Here is a 27,286-nt window from a genome sequence, read left to right as displayed (position 1 = left end):
GCTTCTGTACATGCTGATCCTCAGGCAATGTCTAGAGAACCACATCAGCGGGTCACACAGGCACTACCTTGAAGCAGGAAGGTGGCCTCCAGAATGACACACAGTTCCATTTGTCCCTTCATCTGATTTGTAGAGCAGCTCCCAGTCATTGCATATGACTGTGCAAATATGCCAGGCTCTTCTATCAGAGGAATACCAAGCTAGTCATCTCCTTCCTGGAACCAACTTAAGAGTAGGGAGAAAGGTGGGAAGGGAAAATGTGCTGCCTGGAGGTAGTGGGCAGCAGAGGCCAGAGTAAGAGTAATCAACCGTTATTGTCAGGGCTGAATGCAGTTAGGATAAAGAGACCTTGCATGAGATGTGCTCAGCCAGGCTTTCCACTTCCTAAGAAAGTGAAAAGAGGGAAACAGTTTCCCTAGTGGATAGAAGACACTGGGAGTTAGTGTGTTTTGCTTCTCTGGAGCAATTAAGGAAAATGTTAGTTCTGTATGAACAATGCATTTAAATATTCAGTTATTGCTTTCCATTAATAATGACAAAGGTATGATTTCTAAATAGCGGATGCATACTGTGTATCTGCACAAATACATACGGACAAGAAATTTTGATTCAGAAGATTTAATCCCATGATTTGAGAAGGAATTTTTTAAAATGCTCCATATCAGCCTCTATAATTTTAAGTGTTTCATAAATGATCACACACACACACACACACACACACACACACACCATTTCCTTCTTTTTCAGGGAAATGAGTAATGAATACTCCCATAATTTCAAATGACATTTAAACAGTTACATACATTGGTCTGCCTAATTCATTTCTCTATCAGTGCTTCTCCCAGGAACCTTTTCTGGTCTCTAGTAACCGTTTCTAATCCGCATTTGTAATTTGCAAATCAAAATCAATTCAGCATTCATAGATAGTTTGCTATCTGTGCCACTATTAACATGACTCTCTAACCCACAAAGAGGACTAAGAGGCAATCTGTGCATAATGGCCAAGCAGATGATAACTTTCCTGTCACACTCCTGAGTGTCTGATGAACGTTACCCCAAGTATTTGTTGACATTCTAAATATGCAAACTCTCACTGACGTTTCATGTCCAGGTATTCACATAGATTAAGAGCAGCAACCAAGGAGAGAGATGCTGGCAGAGACTGTGCCCAGCCTGGTGCCTGTGCCTACGGGGAGAATATTACCTTTCTTTCTCTCTCTCCCACCCATCAGGATTCAAATTTTCCCAATTTCTTTCTAAAAGAGACCTAAAATGGATTTGGACCATGATCTTGGCTTGCCTTTCTGCCTAGCATGCCGGTGTTTCTGTCTGTGGGATGTGCCCACAGTCATCAGTGTGACTTCATCAAAAGGGACCCTGGTTCCCAGAGACCCGAGGCTCCCCTTCCACTATTCAACCAGAGCCCTTTCCTTCTGGTATGGCAAAGGCACCTGTTATAGGGCTGGAGAGCTGGGCTGGAACTGATACACTCTAAGGCTTATATCATTTGGAAACAAAAAAACCTGAGAATGTTTTCTGGCTTCTGAGCTACAGTGCAAATTAAAAGAATTATATTTTTGTACAGTGGGTTCACTTTGGGCCGCTGACTAATACACATACAGTGTGTTGGCTGATTTTTGAACTAAATGCCAATTCTTTATACTTGCCTGCGTGGGCATCCATTCTGCTGCGTGGGAAGCCAACTCCTTCCAATCAGGTAGCACTTCTGTGACCTGCGACCTTTATGGTAGCTCCTCTTACCACCTTGTTTTTATAATACAGCTGACGTCAGGAGGAAGACCACATTATTACGTGTCCTACCGGAGGAATGCGTTTGCCCAAATGAAGCTTCCGAAATACGCTTTGCCCAAGGTATATATACCCTGATTGGCTTTTTCCATTTCACTGCTTTCTCTGATTCATATTGTCCTGCCTCCACTCTGTTCTCAGAGACCTTTTCAGCCTCTCGCAGTCAAATCTTTCTTATCACCCCACCTCTGTTTCTCAAGCTGGACTTGCCTTACTTTCTTGTTTGCCAGTGTTGCTCCTTCCTTCCTCTCTTGGTGCCTCCCCCCCGCCCACCACCAACCCCTTCCTTTCTTTCATTATCTCTCTGGAATTCTTGCTTTAGGAGCATCCAAATAAATTAATGGTTTGCTTTTGCTTTTCATTAGTAATGATTTTAACAGTATGCCTTGGTTTTCTATAAAGACAGAAACAATTTATTTGGATTCATTGTATATCAGCTCAACATGTGGGACTCATTTCTATCCCATTTTATTGTTACTATTTGCTTATTGAATGGTGTTGCAATCACATGACAGCATTATTTCTCAATGGGACTTACTAAACAGATAGTCTTTAGAGTTCTGAAGCACAATCAATTTTTTAGACTTCCCCAAACATTCTCCTTTGAATATAGTGGTATTGGGAAGTTAAAGACCCTCAACCACTGGCAACCCCAGGCGATCTTTCCGGGAAACACTAAAAAACTACGTTGATACGGAGCGCCACCTAGTGGAGGTCAAACTGATGTGGGCATTCAGAGCTGCCTGTTCGAGAGAGCACCGATGTATTTTAAGTGCCCAATTTGTTAATGTACTGGCGCTTAATCTTAGAACAAGGGAGATACATGTGTAAAATGTTTAAGAAGGGGATTTTGAAGGTTTAAATAGAATTATAGGTGGACTTTGAGCTTTGGGGTTGAAAAGAAAACCTAATGAACTTTTTTTTTTTTTTTTTTTTTTTTTGATTGAGTGTTCAACACAGTCTCTTTCTCTTATATTTTCATCCTCTGACTTTGTAGTATGCCACCTTCAGCCAATACAGATATCTGGACAAGAAATTATGTGACAGACCTAGTACAAGGGCATAGCAGGTCTTCTCTCCCTGGAGAGCAATGATAACAAGTTGCTGACTTCTCTAGGCAGAATCTCTTAGGGGGCACCCACTCTACCCCTTATCCTAACACTGAACGGGGGGATGAAAGACCCAGCCATTAGAGGTGATAAGGCACACTGAGTTGCACTATTAGCTCCAAGGACCTATCTTCATGAGAGTAGCTATTATTATTTTCAGCTGCTAAGAGATCAATGAGTGTTGTAATTGCCCAGATCCATGTGTCTGTGTTGGAATACACATTTAAGCACTTCTTCTCTTGATTTGACTTAACTTTTTTTTTCTTTAATAAGGTAAGAACTTACAACATTGAAGTTTGGCCTTGGAAGAAAATTGGATGAAATTTGTTTGTAACAGGAAGACAGAGTGTTGTTAAATTACACTCGATAATCTATTAGGAAGGTTCTTGAAAGAGATGAACATATTACCTCAGTAGATAAAACAACAGTTTCCCTCCTAGTGCTGAAATAAATTGTGTTTTCTCTGACCACCCCCCCCAAAATGAAAAAGTTGACTTGCAAGATTTGTACCTTTGAAAATAAGAATTACACTCAATGCAGAGAGCTGCTCTGGTCCAGGCAGCTTGTGGAATTGAGACCAGATCAAGAAACTGCTGCTTTGAGGTACTCACTTGGGCTCATCCTGGGGTGAATGTACTCTTTGAGTAAACTAAATCTGAGCCAAAACCAAATGCTATTTGCCACAGACTTGAGGCTAGAACTAAAGTCTTTGGACACCCAAGCTAGTGTCTTTTATACGTATTTTATTTCTTTAAATGTAAATTAATAACTTCTGTTGTTAAAACATAGCATCACTGTCCTTCCCTCAAATCTGATATATCACCAGGGGCATGGAGAGTAAAAGCCTATTTGACTTCAGGAATCCCCAACATGGTAGTTTAAAATCAAAGAAGCTTGTGTGGACCCATAGCTGGGAGATTTGGAAGAAAGACATTTTGCATTGCTTGGTCACAGCCATCATGCAGATCACTGCTGACAGTGGCCTCCAGTAGCATGCAGCCAATCTGGAAGGAAAAGCTCTACTCTGAATCCAAATTGGCCATCTATCCCCTCCCTCTGCTCTTCCGAATGAGTGTGTTCATGGCTCAGGCTCCTTTGAGCACTAAGGATAAAATGCAGTGTCTAATTTATCCTGTCCCCAGAGAAAATGGGAGCTGATGTACAAATGAATGGATTATTGGGTCCAGGTGTGTTTTATTGTATAAAGCAATGAGATGCTCCATAACAATCCCATTAGACCTTCAAAAAGAAGGAGAAGTGATCTGTGGCAAAGGCCCATGTATTTCCTGGCCTTCATCCGATCCAGGGCTGATGGGACTTTAAAGGAAGGAAGCTCGTTGCTGACCAAAGGAATTGAGACAAACCAGCACTTTCATGCTCAAATCTTCTTTAATCACCTATTGCCATTTGTCAACTCTTTAAAACCAGATTTACCCAGAACCGTGTTTACCAATATATATATATGGATATATATGTAAAGAATAACCAGGGAGCGAGCTGCGTAAATTTTAATGTTGCCATTACCATTAAGAGCACGTGGTCCTCTAGATCAGAGAGACATAGTGACAATCTTCCTTCGCTTGACTTACTGGGGGCTCATTCTGAGCTACTCAAGTGAGATAAATGAGGCAATACATATGAAAGTGCTTGGAGCATTTTGGAGGACAGATACTCTATAAAAGCAAGGTAATATTATTATTAGTATGGATCTGGTTGTCTCCATGGTGGAAGATCGATGTGTACCAGGGTGCAGGGGGGCACGGAGGCTGTTTGATTCGCAACAGAAGACCCAGATGGGAACCTGGATCTGTCACTAACTTGCTTTGAAACCTTGGGTGGCTGATTTGTCAATTTTTCTTTTCTTCTTTTTTTTTTTTAAATAAGGCGCTTAGATTTAAAATATTATTTTCTCAAATGTGTTACTCAGAATAAAATATCCTCAGTGATGTTCTGCAAAAATTTGGTCCTATGATAATATAAATTTAAAGAAATAGACTCCATTATCTGTTTCTTCCCTAGAGACTAACAGGAGCTCACTGGTAGGCTGAAGAACCTTAAATGTACTCTCAGCAAGAAAGATCTTTAATTCAGCATTAATTCAAAATTTTACCAAAGAGCCCCTACTTTCCTTTTTACATCTTATTAAAAACCAACAATGCTGTTTTCCTACAGATCAGTTATTAAAAATGCTTTAATAGAAAAGGTATAAGATCCTGTGTTAGTCTAAAATCATGTGACTCAGTGAAAAAGAAAGAGCACATTTTCCTGAAGACAAGGAAGATTAGGCAAGATGGAAGAAGAAAGGTGACATTTAAATATGTTTGGCTTTTTAATTGAAACATTTAAGACCAACATAGTTTTTAAAAAGGCTGTTCAATGTAATTAGAGTGTATGAGGAGAAAGAGATATGTTCTCAGCCCATGTCTAGAGATGAAAATTTTAATCTACTGTCATTATGTGACAGATTCTCTTAAGTGACCTGGAACTTGATGCATCTGTGCTTCAGTTTCAAATCTACAAAATAAGCATCTCTGCAAGGTGGGATTCTATAGATGATCTGCTTTTGTTCCCCAATCAAAGATTATTTAATGTCTATAGCAAGGCTCACAGAAATCCTCCTGTGCAAATATTCACTCCAAAGGCACAGACATATAGATATACTAGGACCGGTTTACTCTTGAAATAGAGTAATTTGAATTCGGGGATTATATTATACTGTTGAAGGAAGGAAACATGAACTGGGAGTAGTTTTTTTGACAATTTTAAATGCCAAGGTAAGGACTCTGGTCTTAGCCTTATAGAGAATGGGGAGCCATAGAGGGTTTGTCCCTCAGTGGACAAAGGAAGGGCAACCCTGGGGCTCATTTGCACAGCTAATTTCATTAGAAAAAAACATTTGGATGAACCACCTTTAGTTGAGTGCATTAGTGAAGACAAAATAGAAAAGCCAACTCACTTTGCCTGATCAACAAGGGGGATAAAAGTGGTCCCTTAACTGAAAATAGCTACCATTTATAAAGCATATGCTAAGTACTGGGCACTATTATAAATGTATTAACACTTAATGACTACTTTTATCATCACAATGCAATGGGGGCGCCTGCTATTGTTTATCTCCATTTTGCAGGTCAAAATTCTGAGCACAGAGTTCCACCTGCATGGCTGAATTAAAGAGCCAAGATTTGAATTCCAGTTACAAGGGCTGGGGTGATAGCTCAGTGGCACAGCACTTGTCTAGCATGCCTGAGGCCCAGGGACCCAGATTTGCAGGAAAATAAAAAGAAAAATAACTCAAGCAACAATGAAAAATTTAGTATAGAGGTGAAGGAGAACTTTCCAGCACTAGGATTGTTACTAAGGAATGATAGCCAGATCTCCTGAAGTATCTGAGGACAGAGCCAGGTCCGTTTCTGAAGATTTGAGAGAGAAATAAAGGCCAAGAATCTTTCCACATTTTTCTTCTACCCTTGTGATATGTATAGCTTCATATTTGGGAACTTTTTTTTCCCTTTGTTTTTATTTTTAATTTTTGGAAGTTGTATTGTGTCTACTGATTTGGGAAAAATAAAAGGCAGCTGAGAGCGTGTGAACAGGTATCCCCTAAAAGAGACAGGGACCCTTGGTTGGGGATGGCAAGCTCTTGTCTGTGTTGGAATCCACTTCTCTAGAGTTCTGAACAAGGGGAAAGGGTTTGGAATTTCACCCAGATGCAGCTGCCCCTGCTTGTTATTAAAGGATCTTATTAAGATGCATATTTTGATTTCATAAATGGGCCCTGAAGTTCTGTGTATCTAACAAGCTTGCAGATGGCATCCATTTTCTGAGTCTGTGGACCTTGGTAAAAGATGAAGGGTTTTCTGTTTTCTCTCTGTTCCTGCAGACTTTCCTCATATTTGCCTCACATAAGCTTTACCATGTTTAAACTTGACAAATATATCAGAATGATTGGTTCTCCATAGTCATATATATTTAAGACAGTATTCTTCAAATTATCTAATGAGGACATTAAATTATAACTGAGCCACTAAGCATCTCTCTTATTTTCTCATGACCTTACTGCCTGACCTCCCACATGACAAAGAAAATATATGATTAACCCTTATCTAATTATTATTTTTATATATGCAAATGGATGCTCTCTGTCTTTCATCAAAATGCTGATTCTGATATACTTCAGTAGATCCCAAGCTTATTAGATGCACGCCAGTTAACGCATAAAACTCTTCTTCCCTCTTCACTTCCTGTATCTTCCTGCAGGATATGCATGTCATTAGCACAGATGAGAACCAAGTGTTTGCAGCAGTCCAAGAATGGAACCAGAATGATACCTACAACCTCTACATCTCAGACACCCGCGGTGTCTACTTCACATTGGCCTTGGAGAATGTCCAGAGTAGCAGAAGTCCTGAGGGTAACGTCATGATTGACCTCTATGAGGTATGTCACCAGGTACATGTGGTTGCTGAGCCATAGCAGTGGCTGGACTGGCCAAGGAAGAGCCAGCTCCAGCCATTGGATCATTTTATTACTGTTTCCATGTGCAGTCTCATTGCACTTGTGAGTTGAAGGGATTTATGGGATGTTTTTGTTAATTAATTTGCAATCCACAGAACTCTCTGGGAGGCATTCTCTTTTGACCAAGTCTGCAAAATGTAAAGGCCCAGAGAGGACTTGGAGAGTGTCTGGGTAGATAGACAATAAAAGTGTTTGCATAAGTGTGTTCCACACATGACCATTTGAAAATAGTTTGACGAGGCTGACAGGGTGCTGCAAGAAGAACCAGTGGGCAGAACTCCTTTATCTCTCTCTGAAGAGTGAAAGGGACAGGGACATCTTGGCATGACATCAGAGCACACTTTTTAACTCAGTGACTTCCCCTAGCTAATGATCTTCCTGGACCAGAATGTGAGATAAGATTAAGAGGGTTTTTTCCTCCAAAATCTGGGAAAAGTAATTTAACAAACCACAACAAAACCAGAGCTTTCTGGATTTCCCCAAGGGAACTAAGGCTCTTCATTCCTCAAAATAATACAAATTCAAAATAAATTCATACATTTTGGATCAACCAGTTTTTGAGACAAACACCAATGCTTTAATTGCCTATTAAGGCACAGTTAGGTAGAAAGAAAGCTAGTATTTGGGGTTGTATTTTAGCCATTTGCCAGTCACATCATGCACTAAGAAGAATTTATCATGGGTTATAATGTGTCATTTTAAAACATGCAGGATTTGGAAAATATTATCATACCTATATTCTATCTGAGGAAAAAAAATCTAAAATGGATTTAAATATGTAGTATCCTAATGTCACAATTATTTGGTGGAGGGTAAATTCAGACTTTCAAGTAGTTGTTTGTATAATAAGAAGCTAGGGAGTTATATCCAGGATGAAAGAAAACAATTTCACTTACAAAACTCAAGCCCATCATTGTAATTCCTCTTAGTGTTTTCTGTTTTCCTTCCCCTTCAGGAACTCGTAGAGGTATCTTCTAGGAACTAGAATTCTCTGTATGTATAAAGTCTGGTTAATAAATGGTCTGCCCAATTCATTGCCCAAGTATTTATGATGCAATTATGACAGACTAGCAAGGGACATGATTTGTGTGTATGTATTTAGAAAAAATATACTGCAAACTTTTCCACTTTTTCTCCTGCCCATGTTTCAGGTAAATATAGTATCTTACATCTCCGCCTCAAATTGAACATGTATTTTGTAAAACATTTAGATATTCTGGTGATTTAGTTTCAAATTCCCTTCGGATGAAATTTAATTTAGAGGATAGATTTTAGATTCAGGTTGCCTGGGTGAAAACCCTTGCTATACCATTTGTTTGTAGTTTTGAGCCAAATCTGTACTCTCTCAGCCACAGTGTCCTTGTTTAAAATATGGAGATAAACACAGGACCTCCAGGATGGAATGTCTCTGAGAATGAAATGAGTTAATCCTTGTACGTGTTGAGTGCAATACCTGGAATACAGTATGTAGATGACATAATTAATATGTTCCAAAGAGTCTAAACATCAATATAATCTTGTATTCTTGTAGTCTTCAAATATGCTCTCATTGTTTAAATGTTCAATACATTTCCATTATTTTGGATTTCTACTTCTTCTCATATTGCAATTAGCATTATGAACATATGTCCTTTTTTTTTTTTGACACAAACTAGTTGACTTCTTATAAGCAAGTATAAATTGACACATTGCTTTCCTCCTTTGTAAATTCCCTGTAGACATTTAAATTTGAAGTGTGTCTTGTTGAAATGCCACACATTCTCTTCCTTGGATCCAGCATTTACAATGGAAGTGTCTTCAGGTGTCCAGCTGTTGTGATATCACACCAGCTGCCCCAGCCTCATCGCCCAGGGTGCTTTCTTGGGTCTAGTTTTGTCTTTGGTCTCTGGAGTACATTTTCTGATTTTTCAGGTAGCTTCCTGATTATTCTCTCCTCTTTTATCAAGTCCATTCAAAATAGAGTTTCCTGATGAATTTTGTTTTCTGCCAGAAGTAAAGACCATTTTAATTGGTCCCTTGATAATGGGAAAGATGACAGATCTGAGCAGGAATGACTTTGCAATGTCTTGTTATTTGCGATTGTTTTCATGGATTGTTTTCTGAATTCAAATGTTGGCATGGGTATGGAATTAGAATAGGAAACAGGGTGACCTCTGGACATGGCAAACATTCCTTTGTTAATCCTGCAGTTCCCCTTTGTGTCTCTCTTGCAGTTGACTCTCTGTAGGGAAACTGCTGCTTCTGATTATCATCACTTTGAGCAGTGGTGTGACTGTATTATGTAAAGGTGTTCTGCATCCTGGGGCCGGGAGAGAAGCATCTTTGTTTTATTAACCTGACAGTTCACAGCAACTTGAATTGAAATTGATGTGATCAGAACGGCAGTGCCATATCTGCTGATTACCTAGATACAAAGAATATTGGCGGACACGGAGCCTGGCACAAATGTTCCCTTAAATCTGATTGTTCTGGCTAGCAGGAAGCTGAAAGCCATCCAGCATGAATTTCCCAGTAGAGTTGCAATGAATGATGAGAGCTTAGAGATAAATGAAAAGTAAGAAAATCCATACATGAGTTAATAAGGAACAGAGATGAGCATCATAAGAGATGAGGGAGACAGGGATGGAATATACGGAGTGCACGTCTGCTCACATTTGGGGGTGACTAAAGAGGATGCCTTTCATTGTTTATATGCTTCTGCATGCCAGTCACCTGCTGTTTCTGTACCTGCGTTCTCTTGAAGCTATTTTAACAGAGGTGAACTGTTTCAGCTATGAGTGTGTAGATGGGTCCATATCTCAGGAATCTCCATTGTTGATGGGTCCTTAGGGGAAATGAAGAAGGAAGCAAAAGTCTCATTAAAACCATTTTGTTTGCGCATACATTAAAACCTGGTTACTCCATCCTTTATTCTAGCACTACATGTGTATAGGGAATGAGATGAGAAAATGTTGAGGACAAAGTGTTGGGGAACAATCTCCTGTGGTTTAATTGTTAAAATTCCAGAATTTTCTCTTAGTGTGATTTTGACATTGAACATGTCCCTTGTTTAAGATGGTGAAGAAATGTGAGCCAGAAAAGTTGGCTACAGAGTAAACATGTTAGAAATGTTTTTGGTTGTTGTAGATGAGATATAATAATAATAGCAAATATTTTGGGGTGGAAATTTTGTACAAAGCACTGTGGAAATAATCTTCCATAACTATACCATTCAATCCACATTTGAACTTTGGAATATAGAGGGACTATAATCACTCTCCTCTCATTAAGTAAATAGAGGTTGAGATAATATAACCATTTTTGCAAGGATTCAAAGCTAGTTTGTGACAGAATTAGGACCTAAATCCGAGAGTCTGTAAACTCCTCACTATGAAACATTGTTTCTTCCCTGAAAGATTAGTATCTGCACTTGTTTCTGATTGCAGATGAGTAATGGCATCAAGATTGAAAGACATTGCAGGGCAGGAAAATTGCATTAGACTTTGCCTAGCAGTGGAAGAAACCATACAGGAAGAAAAAAACTATCTATCTGAGGGAATATTTAATATGAAGAGAATCAGCAGTTGATGACTCCAGACCTATATACCACCTTCAGAAGCAAGTCCTGACTTATAAGGCAGTACTTACACACGGCTCCAAATTTTCGTGTGGTGGATGCATGTGTGTAAGAAAAGCCTGGAAGCAAGTTGTCCTAAGACATTGCTATTCCTGAATAGCTCAAAAGTTCCAATAGCATTGTATGAGTTACATAACAGAAGACGGCATGCTTGATGGTGACCAGAGCGAAAGGGATGTGATGAGTGTGTCTGAGACATGTGATTCCAGTGTATTTGTGTGGTGTGGATGATGAAAGAGAATCTGACAGCTTTGGACAATATCCTCCCTCCTTTGGGAAGGGAATATTAATTAATGATGATGAAGAGCCCTTTGGCTTAATGGGCAATGACAGTTCACCCAAGCTGAGTGGGAAAGGTTGTGTTGGGAGTGAAGCCACCTGGCTGACAAATTCAGAATGCACAAGAATGTAGGCGAATGGATGAGCCATGGCATGCATCAGGAAAGCCATAACCAGTGAGCAGGATGCCGTGGCATCTTTAGCACATTATGCATGTCCTGTCTTTAAAAGAGAAAACTCAACAGTCCCAGTACTGCTGATGTGACTTCTTGAAGAAAAACTACCTCTTACAAGATCGGAAAGAATGCTGTCCAACTCAAGACATCCTTATTACAGGATGTAGAACAGGTTCCTCTCTCTCCAGGAGGAGAGTGTCTTTTGATCAGGGGAATGGGGGAAGAAAGAACATTTAGACCTTTTTTTTAATCAAGTAGGTTCGCTGGTTGCAGAGGCAACCCTGACTGCTTCTGAGTACGTGTCTCTTCTGGCTGAGATCTTCTCTTTAGAAGATAAAAATATCGCATCACAAAGCCCAAAGAAATGACAGTTATGAAAATGCTCTCTTTCTTGCCACACTTTTTCGTCTGTTTTTAATTCTCCTCAAATTTTGACACTTAGGATTTTTGATTTAAGTTGAGAGAGTGGAAATAATCATCTCTCAATCACCATCAGAATAGAAATAAGGAAAATACCAGCCGAAGGCTGCTCTCAACATTACCTCTACATGAACCATCGGTGCAGGGGACAACCATCTAGAGAGTGAATCAAAAAAATGAGGAAGGTATGTGAGGTTCTTCCTTTAAATCAAAGAAATCCCAACATCTAGCACATTCTCATTCTCAAAAAAAAAAAAAAGAAAGAAAGAAAGAAAAAAAATCTGTTGAATAAAGGTACAGTGGCTTAGACAAAATCTAGGTGTTTTATCCTCAGTGCTTAGAAGAGTACATGATACATAGTAGATACTCAGAAAATATTTACTGAATGACTGTTGAGTACATTACTGAAGGATGACTAAAGGGTATTTTCCTATAATCATGATATCCCAATATAATATTTCTTTCAGGATATTCAGGTAAGAGAAAAGTTTGAAAAAATAATATAGCCACAGTGTTATGAACTCTGGGGTTAGACTAAAAATGGAGTCCAGATCTCAGCTTCTCTAGCTGAATGACATTAGGCAAGTGATTGTCCACATCTGAGCCTTGGTTCAATCATCGGCACAATGAGGATGAGTCAGAGTGCGCCGAGAGACCCAGGAGCTCATGTTTGCAGGAGCCTTTCATGAAATGTCTCGTTACTTATTAGCACTCAGTAAATTTATGTTATTTTTGTAGTTGTTACATCTTCTAATGCAGAACTCTTACTACCTATCTTATGAAAACAAAATTGGGGCTCCTTGTATAAAGTGACTTTACCTTTAATAATTTTAAGGAAGCAATATGGTGAAATGAACAGCAATCCAAAGGTTATCTTAAGGTTGGAGACTGTAATGTAAGAGTTCATAAAAGAAGACAAAGTTGAATTAACTTGTGATAAGAAGTATAAAGAGTACAAGAGAAGTCTCCGGGAAGATTGTCATCCGTAAGAAGATTCTACAGTTGTTGAGACCAAGATAAAACCATGTATATGCAAAACAAGTGGAAGAACAGAGAAATGTTAGAGACATTCAAGATGAAAAGAGGTTCTTATTTCTGGGAAAGGGTTATAGAGCTGGATCTTGAGGTAGAGGTAGAGACACATCGAGAAGTTGTCAGAGAAATTTGGGGTTGGCCTATAAGCATGAAGAGAGCAAGATAAAAGAAGAAACAGCACTGTAAGATGCTCATGCTCAGGTACAGTAAATGTTTGAAGTGCTCTCTACTAGGTTGAGGTTTGAGCTATTGCATATTCATATTAAAAACCTAGTAAAAATGATAACTTGGCTTCTATAATATTAAAAAACAAGAAATAATTTTTCATGACCTTTGAGATTTTTCTTATCCAATTCATCCATATGAGAAGTGAAGAGAGAACAGTAGCTTCCCAAGACACCCAGCCCTCTTGGAAATCTTTCTGCAGAATTCAGTGGCATAAAAGTTAGCAGCTCTTTCCCCAAAGGAAGATGAGCTTCCACCAATGTGCTGCACCCTTTCAAAGGAGTGCCTTTGCTGGAAATGCCGTGTCCATGTGAAGGCAGAATTTCTGCTGGGAATACTACATTTCCCCACCCTTGCCATCCTTCAGTTTTACTAAATTCTTTTTAAAAATTTTTTTATAGTTGTAGATGGACAGAATGCCTTTATTTTATTGCTTATTTTTATGTGGTACTGAGGATCGAACCCAGTGCCTCATGCATGCTAGGCAAGCGCTCTGCCACTGAGCTACAGCCCCAGCCCCTTACTCAATTCTTAAGCATGCATGTAGTGTGGTCACAGAAGGAGGTCATCTGGCAATATAAACATGTTCTTTCATCCTCAGTGGGACCCCCCCACCTTACATACACCCACAAACACCCATGCATACCCACACAATTTCACATTTGGGACCCTTTTGAGATTCGTAGGCCTGCAATGAGAAGGAACACAAAAGGCATTATGATATCTTATTAAAAAAGCATTAGAAGAAAGTACCTCCTGCATAAATAAGGTTGCAGTGAGAAACACAGATGGATTGATCAAGCCCAGAGGCAGAGCAGAGTGAGTGGCACAGAACCTAGGAGCAGGGCTGACCATCTTTGCATACCAGGCCAGAGAGCGAGACAATAAAAGACACCTCAAATGGATAAAGTGCCTTGGCTATAAGAGGGGAAATAAACAGACTCTCTCCAAATCTAGCCCCTGTTGATACACATTCCCTCTACTTTGCCAAGTTTTTATTCCTCAAGATAAACCTGAAGGCCAAGCTGCCAGAGATGAATTACAGAGCCCAGCTCTCTGCTCAAGTAGCATTTGATAATGCCAAGCAGTTGGGGCCCAATAAAATCACCACTTCTGCACATCAGATGAACCAGATCTACACATGCACAACCCTGCTCTGCTGCCCTTGCCAAAAGGAGGAGAGAGCAGGAAGGAAACTGGGCAATGAAAATATGGGACTAGGTAACATTTTTATTTCTTACAGTAACCCTCTAGAGTACTAAGTGACTAACTAAGACAGAGTTGTTTCTCATTTCTGGTTATGGTATAGAGAGAAGACCAGCATGACTTTGTTGAAAATTCTGATATATGAAATTTAATTTTTAAAGAACAGGCAGTTTGGTCATATTTAAGTTTCTAACAGCTGCTTGAACATATGCAAAAGTAATATGGAGTTTCCTGGTGAGCAGCCCTTATGGAGCTGGTATAGCAAATAACTAGATATAATTTGGAACTAACATAGTGTCATTGGGAGTTTGAGTGCCCCAATAGCTCCTGCCTAACTCTCTTTTTTTTTTTTTTGGAGGATTGACAATGCACAAGAAATTGTCCTAGCTGCTGTTGATTGCCCAGAATGTGGCTCGTTTTCCTAAGTAGTTCAAAGTATTTCTCTCAGCAACTCGTTTAAACCATTTATTTGTTTAACAAACTTGTAGTTCCAAAAGAGTACAAATTTAGCCCAACTCTAAATTATCCCAGATGCCAAATCAGCAGGTACAAACTAATGAAGTCTGACTGTGTCCAAAGCAAAGGCAAAGCATGTGTCTTCTATTGATCGAAGTCCAACCTGAAGCCACATTTGGAGCTGTAGTTACTGAAAGAATTTTGAGAGTCATGCAGATTTGAGTAGGAAACCCAACGCTCTGTCATCGTAAAACCATTAATTTTGTCCGCACCTTAGTTTTCTTATCCACAGAGCTGGGATAAAAGTTGCTAAAACAGGTTGATAGCAAGTGTTGAAGTTTGTCTATGAAGGACTGGGGATAGTGCTTGACAGTATTGTTTCACTCACCTGATTCAAAATATTCAGTTGGTAATACAATGGTTCCAAGTTAAGTAGGTTCAGAGATGCTTACTTATCCACTTATGCCCCATGCACGTGTCTCAGGGTCGCTTTTAATCTAAGTCTCCCCTCCCTCATCCTCCAAATGTGGCTCATGAGAACTCTCTCTCTTGGTTATTGAGAGCATTAAGTGAGATGCTGCACATGCAGAGATGAAAAGCACAACTCAACACATTCCAGTTCTTCACTGCTCTCCATTATTTCTGGATTGGGATTATTTTCTGCAGGGTAAAATCTATGTTTGATCAGTCCAGACCACCTGCAAATTCAGTTCACAGTGGATAACTTGTTATTGCACAATTTTGACAATTGGTCAATTATTACCTCTTTCTTAACATATGGAAGAAAGAAAATAGTTATCTTCTCAGAGTTAAATAATTGATAAGAACTGCTAATGGTGAGAACAAAAACATTATAATAATGGGACAGGGATCAATTAGTGATTTAGAAAAACAATGTTTTTTTTTTTTTAAGTTTTAAGGTTTTTCTCAAATGTACACTGCATTTGGTGAATTAAAAGAGATCTTATACCAAAAAAAAAAAAAAATTCACAACAGTAATTATGTTAGAATCTTTGACTCTTCTCTGTTGCCCAAGGCTGCAGATAGCTCAGTAATTTAGTCATTGAGAGCACAAGCTCTGAAGCCATTGAGTTCTGGGTAAAATCCTAGGCACTTACTATGTGTCCTTAGTGTAACTTGGGAAAGTCCCGTTATCGGGATGAGCCTGAGATCTCATATGTGGAATAGAGAATAGAGTGATCCCCCTCCCAGGAGGACTGTTAACAGGATTAAGTGAGATATGATATTTAAGACTCTGGGTGCCAGTCTAGCATACAATAAAAGTAGCGTTTCTTTATTGAGCACTTGGAAAGCAACAGAACTGAGTGCAACCAGAGTTTATCTCCTGGCAACTGAAGGCTGCTGCCTACCTACCTTAGAGTAATTATAAGCTTCTGTCAGACTTGTATTCTGATCCCCATACAACAAGGGGATGATCTGCTGCTTTCTGTCCAACTGTCTGGGGAGTCATACCTAAGCATCATCTGCCCACCTCCATTCTCATCCTGTTTCTTCCAAGACAAATGCTCTTGGCTGAAGTTTGACAGCTTGCTTAAAAAAAAAAAAAGTAAACAAAGATGTCTCTTCTTCTCAAATTGATGTATTTTTCAGCCATGTCCATTTTTCCCAGGTAGCAGGGATAAAGGGAATGTTCTTGGCTAACAAGAAGATTGACAACCAAGTGAAGACCTTCATCACATACAACAAAGGCAGAGACTGGCGTTTGCTGCAGGCACCAGATACAGATCTCAGAGGGGACCCTGTGCACTGCTTGCTGGTGAGTCCTCTTGGTGGAGTAGAGCACCCCCACAGAGAAGGCCTGGATGTGCCTTTAATAAGAGGATAAAACTAGTTCTGGGATTTTTGTTCAGTTGATGAACGAAATGGGCAGGAAAGGGCATAAAGGCAGAGTTTGCAAAAAAGAATCGCAGGGCTGCCTTTGCGATGGGCCAAGGAGATAAGAGCATATGATCAGTCTTGTGCTCATGTCCAGGATTTTTATTTTCCCCAGTTTATTTTTTGTTTGGGGGGATTTTTGTTTGTTTCTTTCTTTTTGAATTAAACCTAGGGTCTCATGCATGCCAATGTGCACCCTTCCTCTGATGGACATTAGCTGCCCTTTAACCAGAGTCCTGACAAGGACCTCGAATGGTAGTTTCAGGCAGAATACGATCATATTCATTTTTCATGAGGGTGTACCATAAATATTCTTACTTTCTTGTGAAAAATCGCCTGTTACAGATCTAATGAGGAATACATTTAGCTGCAAAACTGGTGAATTGAATGCAGAATTGTGTGACATATTCCCGTGGTAATGTTTGCTTACATTTTGAGAGAAATTTATGCCCCAAAAAAGGGTTAAGAATTACCAATTTAAACCCGTTTATTTTCTTTATATTATGTTCCACTCATTTGTCTGAGTGTATAAAGCTTGGGCTGAGAGAAGCAATGGCCTGTGGAAAAATATGACCCATTGTGTTTTTCTGAACAATATCTCACTGAAACACAATCATGTTTATTTATGTCTGTATTGTCTATGGCTGCTTTCACTCTACAAAGGCAGAATCAAGTCATCCTGACAGAATATGGCCAACAAAGCCTAAGATATTTACTTTATAGCCCAGTGAAAACCAGTTGCTGACCCCCTGCTTGAACTATGATTTTCTTTTAATTATTTTACCTTTGGGCAATATATATATATATATATATATATATATATATATATATATATATATCAATGTAAATTTTTTATATATTTAATGATATCATGGTATCCAAGAGAAGGATCAAAGCTGGATCTTGCCTTCAAGGAGTTTTCAGTCTACTTCTCTATTTGAGTGAGGTTAAGTTAATAAATGAAAGATTGTAGGGTCACATCTTATCGCTCTTAGTAGCTCTGAGGCCTGCTCCATACTTGATGTACCAAGAGATACTCAGTGAATGTAGGAGGAGAGAAAGAGATGAATCGCGGATTAAAGTCTCATGAAATTAATATGATTTGTTTCTGTAAAATAGTTCAGAAGTTGTGTGTAAGTGAAGGAAAAGGAAAGGTAGTATAAAAACCTCTAGGTTTTTATAAGAAGACCACTTAGTTTTAGCAGGAAGGGCTTGGTACATGGTGCGTGTATATTCAGCCTGTCATCTTCCTGCCCGTCTATCCTTGTTCACACTCTGCACAAACCTGACTTTGATGTTATCCTCCCTCAGCTTGCTTCTTCCATCCTACAAAGCCTGGATGGTCACTTAGCAGGTTCATCCTGCACAGCAGTAGGTGGGTCACCCTCCTACTCGAGAAGACGCCAGCAGCTAGAGCTTGACCTTATTAGTTGCAGAGGATATCACAGTTGTCACTGTGCATCAGGGAAGCAGTCTAAAATTCAGCCTCCCACTCAGCTTCCATCCTTATTACTGGCAACTGGGAGAAAAACAGCCATTTGTTATGGTGAATGCACAAAGCCGTTGACAGACTAAGTAAATATAATAGCGATTTATTGAATGCCTGTACTATGCAAGGCACAGTCACGTGGCATGAAAACAAACAACAGCAACAAAAACCCCAAACAAGTCCGTCTTCCTAGCTAAGCTATTCTAAGTTGGAATATTGTGATATTTAGTCACAGACGCATTGAATGTACCAGTATCTTAATACGGTCTTCCATTCCCACCAGGTACTTTGCAGAGAATGAGAGTGAGCCTATGAGAGAGAATAAACCATGTGACATGGTTTATAGGCTCTTCAGCCTCATAAATGGATCATTAAAAAATGGCTCTTAGAAGGCTGGGGCTGTAGCTCAGTGGTAAAGTGCTTGCCTTGCATGTGTGAGGTACTGGGTTTGATCCTCAGCACTATATAAAAATAAATAAAGATACTGTGTGTTCATCTACAACTAAAAACATATTAAACAAATAGAATGGCTCTTAGTTTTTTGGCTCAGTGGTAGAACACTTTCCTGGTATGTACAAAGCACTTCTGGGTTTTATTTTCAGCACTAAAAAAAGAAATTAATTAATACTAGTAATAATAAAATAATAAAAGTGATTCAAACCCAACAGCAAAGTGTTCCCTGCTTCACCCCAACCCAGAATCATGAAGTCATATTGCTGTGCCTCCAAAATAAACTTACACTATTAGTTCCTTCCCCACCCCTGCTTGGACCATCCTAATCCAAGCCACAAGCAAGTGTCACCAGACCCACAGTGCTGGATCCTAACTTTCTATCCCCATTTCTATCTGGCAATCCATTCTCCACACAATAGCCAAAGCAAACTTTTTGTTTTAAAATCAGCTTTATTGAAGCAAAACAGAGAGATAAAAAGCAACTACTTTAAGAGAATACTTTGATGAAGTTTGACAAATGTATAACCTACTATCACAATCAAGGTGGGATATTTCCACCACCCTAAAAATCCATCTGGGCTCTTTTGCAATTAGAATCACACTCCCACCCCTAGAAAACCCACTCTTCTTCCTTATATTAAAATAGATTTCTTTTCTCAAATTTCATAAAATGTTATCAACTTAAACTTTTGAAAATCCACATCATATGTCTCATTAACTTCAGCATTCAAATGGTTTTCTAGTTCAAATTCCTTATCATGACTGACAGGTCCCATATGATCTGGCCTCTGTCTACTTCTCCCTGATCTCTAACCTCTAGCTCTACCTTCCTTACACAGAAGCCCTGGTTCAGAGGGGTGGGTTCTTTTCACACCATGAATAGATATAATGTATTCATTTATGTCTTGGAGTATTTGAATTTCTTATTATTTCTTTTAAAATGTCCTTCCATTAATTACGCTTTTTCTTGGTATTCAGGTTCCTACTTCTCAAACAGCTTTCTTGAGAATCCAGTAAACTTGTATTCATCCTAATTCTTTTTTTTCCCATGACCTCTACTCTATCTGAAATCAGCACATATATCCATTGACTTTCTCATCCACCTCCCCCTGTTAACTGCGTCATCAACATGGAACTGTGCCTGTCTTTCTGGCCATTCAAAGATCAGCTCCAAGAATCGTATCTGCCACAGGGCAGGTGCTCAACATCCACACCATGTTTAGGAGTTATGCTTGGAGTATACTTGAGAGTGTTGTTTGAGTTTCACATTTGGACTCCAGTGGAAGCCATGTGTTCCCTTGGATGATGACAAAGAAGGATTTGTTGTAACATCCGTCTCCTGAAGCTCTTGGGCTCAAGTTGGCTTCAAAGTCAACAAAATCACAATCCTCATTAAGATTGAGGAGAGATGAATTACTGTGATGGAGATGTGTGGTACCCAGGAGTCCTTTATCCTTCCTCCTTCATTAACCCTGTTGCTTACTGCATTTTCAACAAGGATACTTAAAAAAACAGGTAGCTGACTGACGAAGGTAAAATGGCAAAGGGGTGGGGAGGAGAGACCAAAATCACTTTTTAAAAATCTGCCAAAGGTCACAAAATAGCAGGGAAACTCTTTGAGCTACAGGAGACCCAGACTGTTAAAAACCTTCTTTAGGCTCAGGAGCTGGTTGGCAGAGAGGAGATAAAAAGTGATTTTAGATTGTGAGGACTTGGAAAGTGACAGTGTCACCGAAAGCACAGCCTAGTGATTAGAAAAGAGATTCTTTTCCAGCAGGGCTGTTACAAATGTGGAACGAGTTCAGAATTACAGCCCCAAATGGAATGTTCCTGGGAAAATGTATTCTATAGAAATAAGACATCCAGGGTAATTTAGGGCTGTATTTTTAGGACTTTCAGATTGATTGCTTGAAGGACTCAGCTGGGATTTCTTTCCTCTGAAGACTGCATTGTACAATTAGATAGGGTATTACAGGTCATGGTCCACTGGCCTCGAAGCCCCGGGATCGGGCTCCCAAGAGGCAAGATGTGAGCTGAACTGAGCCTGTGACAAATCCTTGGTTCCCTGGGGAAGGTGCAGTGTTTCATGCAGAGGGGCCCTGACTTCTTTATAGATTCCTTTGGCAGTATTTTACAGGAACTGAGCAGGCAGTTGCCCCAGGAGATTCATGACTGTGCTTTCCACCTCACTGCGCTGTGTGTGACACTACATGTTGTGCTGGTTTGGAATAGAATCGAACACCCCACACCCAGCCCATTGTCTGAGGGCCTCCCTCGTCTTTGCTATTAAATCTTTACTGAAGAGCTAATGAGTCCTAGCTCCAATTCAGAATCAGAAACTACACATAAATGGGTGTATTTGGGAATTTGCTTACTGCCTTGTTATTTATGAAATTCTGATCAGTCCTTTCAGTAGAATATTCAGATCAGTAGTTTTGGGGGGAAAGGTACTGTGAAGATAGTATCTAAAGGCTGTTATAGAGGTTGGAAGGAAAAAGAATTTTAAGCTGGTTGACTCTCAAATACTCTCTAACCATTTGTTAAGTTCGTTTATATCATAGTGTAGAAAGGTCTTCTATCATTTGGTAATTCCCCATTGGTTGTGAGAGTGCCTCAAACAGGGTAGATGATTAATGATTCACCTGGAAAACATTATGCTAAATGAAATAATCCAGGTACAGAAAGACAATTACCACATGTTCTCATTTATATGTGGAAACTGAAACACTCAGACTCTGAGGAGCAGAGGACAGATGGTGGGTGAATGGGGAGAAGTCCGTCAAAGGGCACAATGCTTCCATTAGACAGGAGAAGTAAATGATCAATATTTAAGGTGAAAAACTAGTAGTGGTTCAGTTAAATCTAGCAGACATTTATGGAATACTTGCCATGGCCAAACTATCTTGTCAGTTAAAATAAAACATAAAAGAAGAAAGGTCGTTAGAACCTAGAATTCTACCGATGGTCTCTCAGGGTTTGTGAGCTCCCTGAAATTGAACGGAAACAGTGTGCTTGTCCTTGTGCTTTTATGTGATCCTTAATTTGTATCAGATTTTCAAACATTATACCTGACCCTGAAAAGATTAAAGACTGAGGATCCAGTTGTTCCTAGAATTGACCAATTGATGATGTGCCATGGCTCATGCATATGTGCAAGTCAGGCTTGTGACTGGTCCCTCCACCCTTTGTAAATCAGCTGCCAGGTCATTGGTGGTTTCAGTATGCATCCCTGCATTTTTTTTGAAGTTTTTGCATTTTTTTTCTTTTTTTACACTTTTTATTGGTGCATTATAGTTGTACATAGGGGTGGGATTTGTCGTGCGCAAGATATAACAACATAATTTGGACAATATTATTTCCCACTATTTCTGGTATTTCCTCCTCTAAACCCCCCTCTCATCCCTTTTCTCTGCTCTATTGATCTCTCTTTCATTTTATTTTTTTAAATGTGGAAATAGAAGAGATACAGAGAACTGCTCTTGGAGCAAGCTGTGCTTTGACTCTGTTGCATTTGAGACAACCCTGGAAATATAGAAGCAACATCTGTGACCATTAGCATAGGGTAGATAGGTGTACAGGGCCTGCTTGCTAACTTGATAAAAGAAGGCAGGAAAGAGCAGGACATGGTGGCCTGCACATGTAATCCCATCTACCCTGCAGTGTGTGGCAGGATGATTGCAAGTTCAAGACCATCCTGGGCAATTTAGTGAGACTATTGTCTCAAAATAAAATTTAAAAATAGCTGGGGATGTAGCTCAGTGGCAGAGACCTTGTCTATCTTCTGTGAAAGCCTAGGTTTAATCCTTAGGACTGGGGGCGGGGAGGGGGCTTGCTGTTGGGGAAAGTGTCTCTGCATGGTAAACTGTTCGTACGAATCCCAGAGCCTGGTCTTGTGTCCTGCAGGATCTTGGAGTCACTTGATCGTCATTATAATAAAATCTCTCAATTAGTTTTAACTTTGGTGATTTTTAACTTTTTGACAGATGTCCAAAGGAGGTACAGAAGTTTAAATTAAAAAGTGACAATGAATCACTTAACATTGTTTTTCTTCACATATTTGGGTAGACTATGTAAATGCTTTGAAAAATAATATGAAAGAAAGGGGGAAAAAGAAAACCACAGAATATTCTCCATGTACCAGCTGGGGGCAATCCAGTACTACAAATGTGAGAGTGGAGAAAATATGCACTAAAAAGATCATTTCCAATGTTGCTGCTACTGTGCAAACTGGTGTCTTTTCCTCTCCAATCAATATGTCTTGGTCCGCTGAACACCATAGCAACAGAGCAGTGAACAGCCAGCCAATTGAAAACGTCCTGTTTCCTTTGTAATGGCAAGTTTCCCACACCAAGTAATCCTTGGCTCAAGTGGCAACTGAGCTTCACAGTCTTCCAGCTGTGGCAGCAGCTGGCTCAGGATTGCAAGCTGGGTATTCCCCAGTGCAGGAATTTTCTACACTCTTTAGAAGGTGCAGCAGGCTTTGCATTAAGCCTAGATGTCTAGTTATGGTGCCCAACCAGTATGCTTCTTGGGATGCCATGGAAATGGTCACATTACTCAGATTATATGATTTGTGATCAATTCCATGTACCTCTGGCATTGTTCTGAGTAGAATAGTTAACCAATGTCTTTCATGCCCCAAATAAAAAAATGCAGTACTTGATATTATATTCTTTTATTGATTCATCTTTTTTATTGGATTCTATGCACAATTCCACAGAAGATGCAAAGAAGCAGTTGACGTGCTCTCTTCATTTGTAGAGTGTCTCTTTAGGAGATAAAACTGTACCATACCTGAAATAGGTCACTCAGGATTGTGCATCATAAAATAAATTATAGTTTATCAGAGAAGGGGAGGCTCTTTCTGATAAGCTGCAGTTGTCAGGAAAATGTTCACGGAGAATATGATTAATGCCCCCACTCTATCCTGTGTTAATGTTGGCTGAGCATTGGGCAATACTGACCTGGGACATCTACAGCATTTAGCAGTATCTATTCTAGTCTTCCTCTTGGACAAAAGGATGCCAGATACATGACTCTGGTGTTTCTTTTTAGAGGGGCTATCTTTCTTACTTTTACAGAGCATTATAAAGTGAAATGTTGTTTGAAAGTTTTACATGCAATTTTCATACAAAACCAATTGATTGTTTCTTGGGAGTTTTACTTTCTGTGTTGACAGTGAGGAAAACACTCTCTCGTACTATCTGCAGTTTTATTTTGCCAGTATTTTGGTTACTTTTATTCCTGAGTTTCATTTTTAGCTCATCATTTACTCCATCCTATATAAATTTAATCATTGTATCTCTGTAGTCCTCTGAATATCTGTTGACTGAGACTTACAGAGCAGAATAAAAATAATAACAGAGATACATTGGTGATTCCAAAGACTCAAGTCAATAAGATTAGAAAGTAATCTTCCTGGGAGATGAAAAAAAATATGGGTTCAAACACAAACTTGTATTTTTTGACAACTCAGTACAAGGACTATTTTAAACAAAATTCGTAGAAGATTTATTATCCTCTTTTTTCTTTTTTTGGGAAGCTGTTGATATCTTAATCAGGGAACTTGATCAAGGTTTTCAGACATAGATAAACCAACCCCTCATATTTTCATTTAAATTTTTGTTACTAGTGCATTTTATCTACAAGTATGACTACTGTATTGAATAAAACGGATTCTAGAAGGTAAGGAGGTGCAGGCCAACTTTGGAATTTTAATAAAGATACTGTGTCTGTTGTTTGGAGAATGTTAAGACAGGGGTACATGTCACACAGCCTTTTCCCAACTAAGACTGGGATTTCAACTGAAGAATGATTAAAAGATGCCAGCTGACTTTTTCAAAGTTCTCCTGGCCTGACTCAACCTTTTCTGGCTTCAGATTCCATTTCTCCTCTTAATCGTACCTGGCTATACCCTGCAACTCTTCTGCTTCTTTGTTATTGATGTTCTCCATGTCTGAACATCTTGCCCACAATTCAGAGCCTACTCATCCACCATTTTCTCCTAGGAACTCCCCCTTCCCAATCCAAAGTTGGACTGTACCTCCTCACTTTCTAGAATCTCATATAATGTGTTGTCTGTATTTATCTTATGTCTGTTAAAATACTCTCTCTTTATAGTAATAAATAGAAAGATCTCATGTCTTCTACTTGAATTGTAAACTCTCAAATGACCAAATTTGAGGCTTTGCAAACCTGTCATAAACTTCCTCTAGAGTTTTATGTATGTGGTACTTAAATACTCATCAAATTACCAAATTGGCACTTATATCAGCAAATTACACCTACAGTGAAGGAGCTTTCTATTCTTGCAAACTTGGCAATTGTCTTACACTTAGTAGACACTAGATATTTGTGGAATTCAAGGTGGTAGTTGGGTGGACAAATGGGTGGTAAGAGGACACAGGGATGGGGAAAGATAGATGGGCTGATGGGATGGACAGATAGATGGATGCATGAATGCTCTGAATTGGGGCTTTAGGTGACCATTAGCTTTTGTGCTGTTATGACTCTCATTTCTTCCCTGTGTAGCCCTATTGCTCACTACACCTTCACCTGAAAGTCTCTGAGAATCCCTACACATCAGGAATCATTGCCAGCAGAGACACAGCTCCAAGCATCATAGTTGCTTCAGGTAAGAAGCTTGTCTCCTTTGCTTGCTGCTGTAGATGGTGCTGATTTTAAGAAGCTAGATATCCGTGGTTGGAATTTAATGAGCAGGCTAGAAGTATTTTCAAAGGCACCTAAACCATTAACCCTGAAGCAAGTATGTTGAAAACCCCTGCTTGGACAAAATGCTTGCAGTCAAAATCCTTCTCAGGCCATGCAGACTGCTGATCTAGGCCATTGTTAGTTTTTGTGGAATGTTCTTTTCACTAAGGGTGATGTGCTCTTTCTAGGTAATATAGGTTCTGAACTGTCAGACAGCGACATCAGTATGTTTGTCTCTTCAGATGCAGGGAACACTTGGAGGCAGGTAAGAAAAGACCCTGGGTTGTATTGCCAAAGTTTAAGTAGCATAAAAATTGTTCAATTTGGTTCAAGTCTAGGAATTTATTTAGCAGTGGTACATGCTACATATGAATCCTAAAACATATTACATGTTTTTTTTTTTTGTTGTTGTTGTTTTTTAAATAAAAGTCTCAGGCTGGGGTTGTGGCTCAGCGGTAGAGCGCTCACCTCACATGTGTGAGACCCTGGGTTTGATCCTCAGTACCACATAAAAAATAAATAAGTGAAATAAAGGTGTTTTGTTCAACTACAACTGAAAAATAAAATTTAAAAAAGTCTCAAATCTTTTGAGTTTAGCAAAGTTTTGTGCAATTTCATTTCTTTTGTTATTTAATAAAGATAATTCTTAATTAGGGCCTGGATGTAAAAAACATTTATAAGTGAACATTTTTTTTTTTAAATTAGATCTGATGGAATTTTTCCCATAAAAGAAAAAACAGAATCCCTGTGGATTTATCAAATAGGAACCTGGAACTTGAAGGGTTGATTGTATATCTAATTCCAAGTTGCCACCATAAATTCCCTTTGCCTTGAAGCCAGAACAGAGAAGAATGCAATGATATAGAAATGGCCATTACCCAGGTGGTGTTTTGAGATGCTTAAATCTCATGTGCAAAAGACAGAGTAATAACCATCAGGATGCATATGTTAGATAAAGGAGAAATGGAATCACTTTAAACCAATGTGTTTAGCTTAAATGCTTCCTGCCTTTCTTCTGAATGAAAATTAGATATCCATGGCTTATAAACCAGGCAGTTAATGAGGTTTAGCAATCATAACAAGATATGAGCCTAATGCATGGTTGTTACACTTCAATAAATATGTTTTAATAACCCACTGACGTTTAATTATCATACAATAACTAGCACTGTAAATTAAAATCTAATGCACAGGTAATCACACTTGGCAATGAGAGCACTCTACTTTGAATTTTAGAAAAAAAAAAAACCATCTACATGATGGTCCAGTTGCCACTTATTACCTTCAAACATTTGAAGAAAATCTGTAGGATTCTCAAATTTTAAGAAAAGCATGGCAGGGAAAAAGAATTGCATAAGAAACCTCAGAGTAACAAATCTTGGAGCTACGCAGAAACTCTTTAAGGAAGAAGCATCCTCTGGAAAAGAGAGACCCACTATTCCATTTTCTTCCTCCCAACACCCTAAACAAGTCATGGAAATCTCTACTTCTGTGGTCCTGGTGTGTGTCTCGGGTATAAGAAAGAAACAAGGGGAATAAAAGTATCTGTGTATAATATCCAACAAGGTTCTTGTAGCAATCTGACTATAAGTATAGCACACATCTGGTAGAGAGGATTTAGAGATGTTGCCTCATGTTTCCATTTGACTCCAAATTATTTGCTTCATATTTTGAGAAAAGCCCACTAGCACATGTGCCCAAGGTGACAATTTCATTTTGATGAACTACTTGCAACTTGGTGGAACTTTTGTGAATTAAACGAGAGTACCTTTCTTTGGTAACACTTGGGAAGTTGGAATAATTAGATAGAACAGCGTACCATAACACAGCAAGTCCCAGTTCCCATCAGGGATTGTTTGCATGGTCTTTGGAAAGTCACTACATCTGTCTA

The 27,286-nt window shown here is 39.2% G+C and overlaps 1 protein-coding gene across 4 annotated transcripts in view; it reads left to right on the top strand.

The window, feature by feature from the left end:
• Positions 1-27,286, top strand: part of Sorcs1 (sortilin related VPS10 domain containing receptor 1) — a 466,212-nt gene that overhangs the window by 355,527 nt on the left and 83,399 nt on the right. For all 4 annotated transcript variants that reach the window (XM_076834120.1, XM_076834123.1, XM_076834121.1 and 1 more), the window contains exons 8-12: positions 1,783-1,872; positions 7,176-7,355; positions 16,477-16,623; positions 25,216-25,318; positions 25,584-25,660. In XM_076834120.1, coding sequence (XP_076690235.1) covers positions 1,783-1,872; positions 7,176-7,355; positions 16,477-16,623; positions 25,216-25,318; positions 25,584-25,660 — 597 coding nt within the window. The remainder of the gene's footprint in view (positions 1-1,782; positions 1,873-7,175; positions 7,356-16,476; positions 16,624-25,215; positions 25,319-25,583; positions 25,661-27,286) is intronic.

The sequence above is a fragment of the Callospermophilus lateralis genome, chromosome 15 (assembly GCF_048772815.1).
Source record: "Callospermophilus lateralis isolate mCalLat2 chromosome 15, mCalLat2.hap1, whole genome shotgun sequence".
In the NCBI taxonomy this organism is placed as follows: domain Eukaryota; kingdom Metazoa; phylum Chordata; class Mammalia; order Rodentia; family Sciuridae; genus Callospermophilus; species Callospermophilus lateralis.
The sequence above is the reverse complement of the archived record's forward strand: the minus strand, read 5'-3'. Positions and strand labels throughout refer to the sequence as shown.